The sequence below is a fragment of the Apis dorsata genome, unplaced genomic scaffold, assembly GCF_000469605.1.
Source record: "Apis dorsata unplaced genomic scaffold, Apis dorsata 1.3 scaffold_41, whole genome shotgun sequence".
NCBI lineage: Eukaryota > Metazoa > Arthropoda > Insecta > Hymenoptera > Apidae > Apis > Apis dorsata.
The window spans coordinates 34423-36696 of record NW_006263343.1 but is presented as its reverse complement, the minus strand read 5'-3'; the positions used below and the strand labels follow the sequence as shown (position 1 = coordinate 36696).

General features: G+C 16.4%; 2 protein-coding genes across 2 annotated transcripts in view; both read right to left on the bottom strand.

Annotated features, from left to right (window-relative positions):
- LOC102681613 (NADH dehydrogenase (ubiquinone) complex I, assembly factor 6) overlaps positions 1–314 on the bottom strand; it is a 1872-nt gene extending 1558 nt beyond the window's left edge. The window contains exon 1 of the mRNA XM_006608672.2: positions 138–314. Coding sequence (XP_006608735.1) covers positions 138–268 — 131 coding nt within the window. The 5' untranslated portion in view covers positions 269–314. The remainder of the gene's footprint in view (positions 1–137) is intronic.
- A 700-nt stretch (positions 315–1014) lies between these two features.
- Positions 1015–2274, bottom strand: part of LOC102671100 (guanine nucleotide-binding protein subunit beta-like protein 1) — a 1904-nt gene continuing 644 nt past the window's right edge. The window contains exons 2-4 of the mRNA XM_006608584.2: positions 2022–2200; positions 1541–1859; positions 1015–1437 (exon numbers count right to left, since the gene is read on the bottom strand). Of these exons, the coding sequence (XP_006608647.1) occupies positions 1135–1437; positions 1541–1859; positions 2022–2200 (801 nt within the window). The 3' untranslated portion in view covers positions 1015–1134. The remainder of the gene's footprint in view (positions 1438–1540; positions 1860–2021; positions 2201–2274) is intronic.

Genomic DNA, 2274 nt, shown 5'->3' with positions numbered 1-2274 from the left:
AAATATTTTTTTACTTATTTAATTATTAATTTTTACATATGAAACAATATTAAAAATAATATATATATATATATATATATATAACGTTATATATAGAATAACCACACATATACTTGTTATCAATAATTATAAAGTACCTAACTAATTCCAAACAATATTCAACTGGCGTTTGTTTTTTAATCACACTTGAATATTTTAAAATTTGTAATGATACATTTTGTTTTAAACAAAAATTTCTATTCAAAATTGATATTTGTGTAATAAACATGTTGAACAAATATACTATGTTAGATAAAATTTAAATAACAATATTTAATATTTAATATAGCAAAAATAAGTAAATAATAATTATCAATTATTAATAATTAAATATATAACATAATTATTATAACAGTAGTATTAAGATTAATATAGTATATCTTAGAATATACTATAAATTCTAATTAATATTGTTTGAATTTCATTATATTAGTATAATTAAAATAAATCATTATATTGCATCTATTTATGTATAAATTTTAATAAAATATAATAATTTAAGATAAATAATATAAGTGATTATTGGAAATAAACACATTCGAAACATTAACCTCTATAAATAGCTTAAATACTAATAAGTTGCAAATTTATGATAAATAATTAAATTATTAAATTAAAATAATTTTCAATGATTGTATCATTATAAAAAATTTTATAATTTATATTTTTTAAATTATACATATACTTAAAAAAAATTTTTTAAAAATATTATTACTTCTACTTTTTAAATTTGTTTCTATATAATTGTATTCTATATAATTTATAATTTTAATAATTTTGTATTCTTAATTTTTATTTAAATAGAATTTCAATTAAAAAACAAAAACTAATATACAAATATAATATACATTAATATATATATGTTTTAATAACTTTTTAATTATATGTTTTATATATGATATTAAATACATAATTTATTAACAAAAAATTAATATTTACACGAATTGAAGTACAATAAAATATTATATAATTTCATATATTGTATGAAATTATTTCATATAATTTGATTAAACTTTTATACAGATTAATAGATAATTTTTAATTACTTGAAAAAATCATTATTTAAATTATTTAATAGCTTTTCATTAATAAAGTTTAATTATAAATATCCCATAATGCAATATATCCATCTTTTGCAGCTGTAGCCATTATACATTTGTTATCATATACTTTTATTCCTTGTATAGAATAATTAATATCTTGTACAGTATCTTTATGTTGAGTTAAAACAGCTAATGGTTTTAAACTTTTCCAAGAAAATATTCTAACTCGACTATCCCATCCACCAACAGCCATAATTTTAGCATCAGGTCTAATTGTTATTATAGAAGTACCAGGATTTGTTATAGTTATTTTATTTTTATTATTTAATAAATGATTAACTGATAATGTAAATATCTAAAAATTAAAAATTTATATCATTATATGTAAATTTATATCAGTTCTAATTTTTAATTAATTCATTTTTTATATTCATTTTATATTTATTTTTAATTTTTACCTGTAAATTGTCAGAAGGACCAGCAATAACTCCTTTCATTAAAGTAGTATCAAAATCTAAAGTCATTGGACATGTTTCTACAGTTAAAGAATTTAATATTTTATTTTGTCGAACATCCCATAGGATTAATTTTCCTATTTCATAAGCAATTAAAACTAATTTTTCATTTTTTAGTGGTTTAATAGCCATTATTTCTCCTAGATTTTGAAAATTTGAAGTATTCAATTTCAATTCTATATTAAAAGTAATTGAAGATAAAATTCCAACAGTGGATTCTTTAAGTGGTATAAATATTTCATTATCAGAAAATACTTGAAACCTGTTGTGAATATATTAAATTAATATCAATTAAATTAACAAAAATCAATAAAAAATTTTAATATAATTTATTTTATTTAAGAAATAATTCTATTAAAAAAATTTAGTTAGTTTTTTACAAGGCTATTAAAGATTTTACATATATGTATATATACATATATACCTGCAATAATGATAAAAATCTATATTCATTGATTTATGTATGATCCACTGAGCTTCTGTTTTCTTATATACTTTTAATAAACCAGATTTATGTTGTACAAATAAGTTGCCATTGTTTAAATTTTGTAAATTTAAGCAGGAATCCTGATTTGATGTAATTTGATATAATTCTCTATTTGTCTTTAATATAAAAAAATTATAAATAATTAAAATTTTAATAATTATAAAATTATTTAAAAAATTATATATATGTT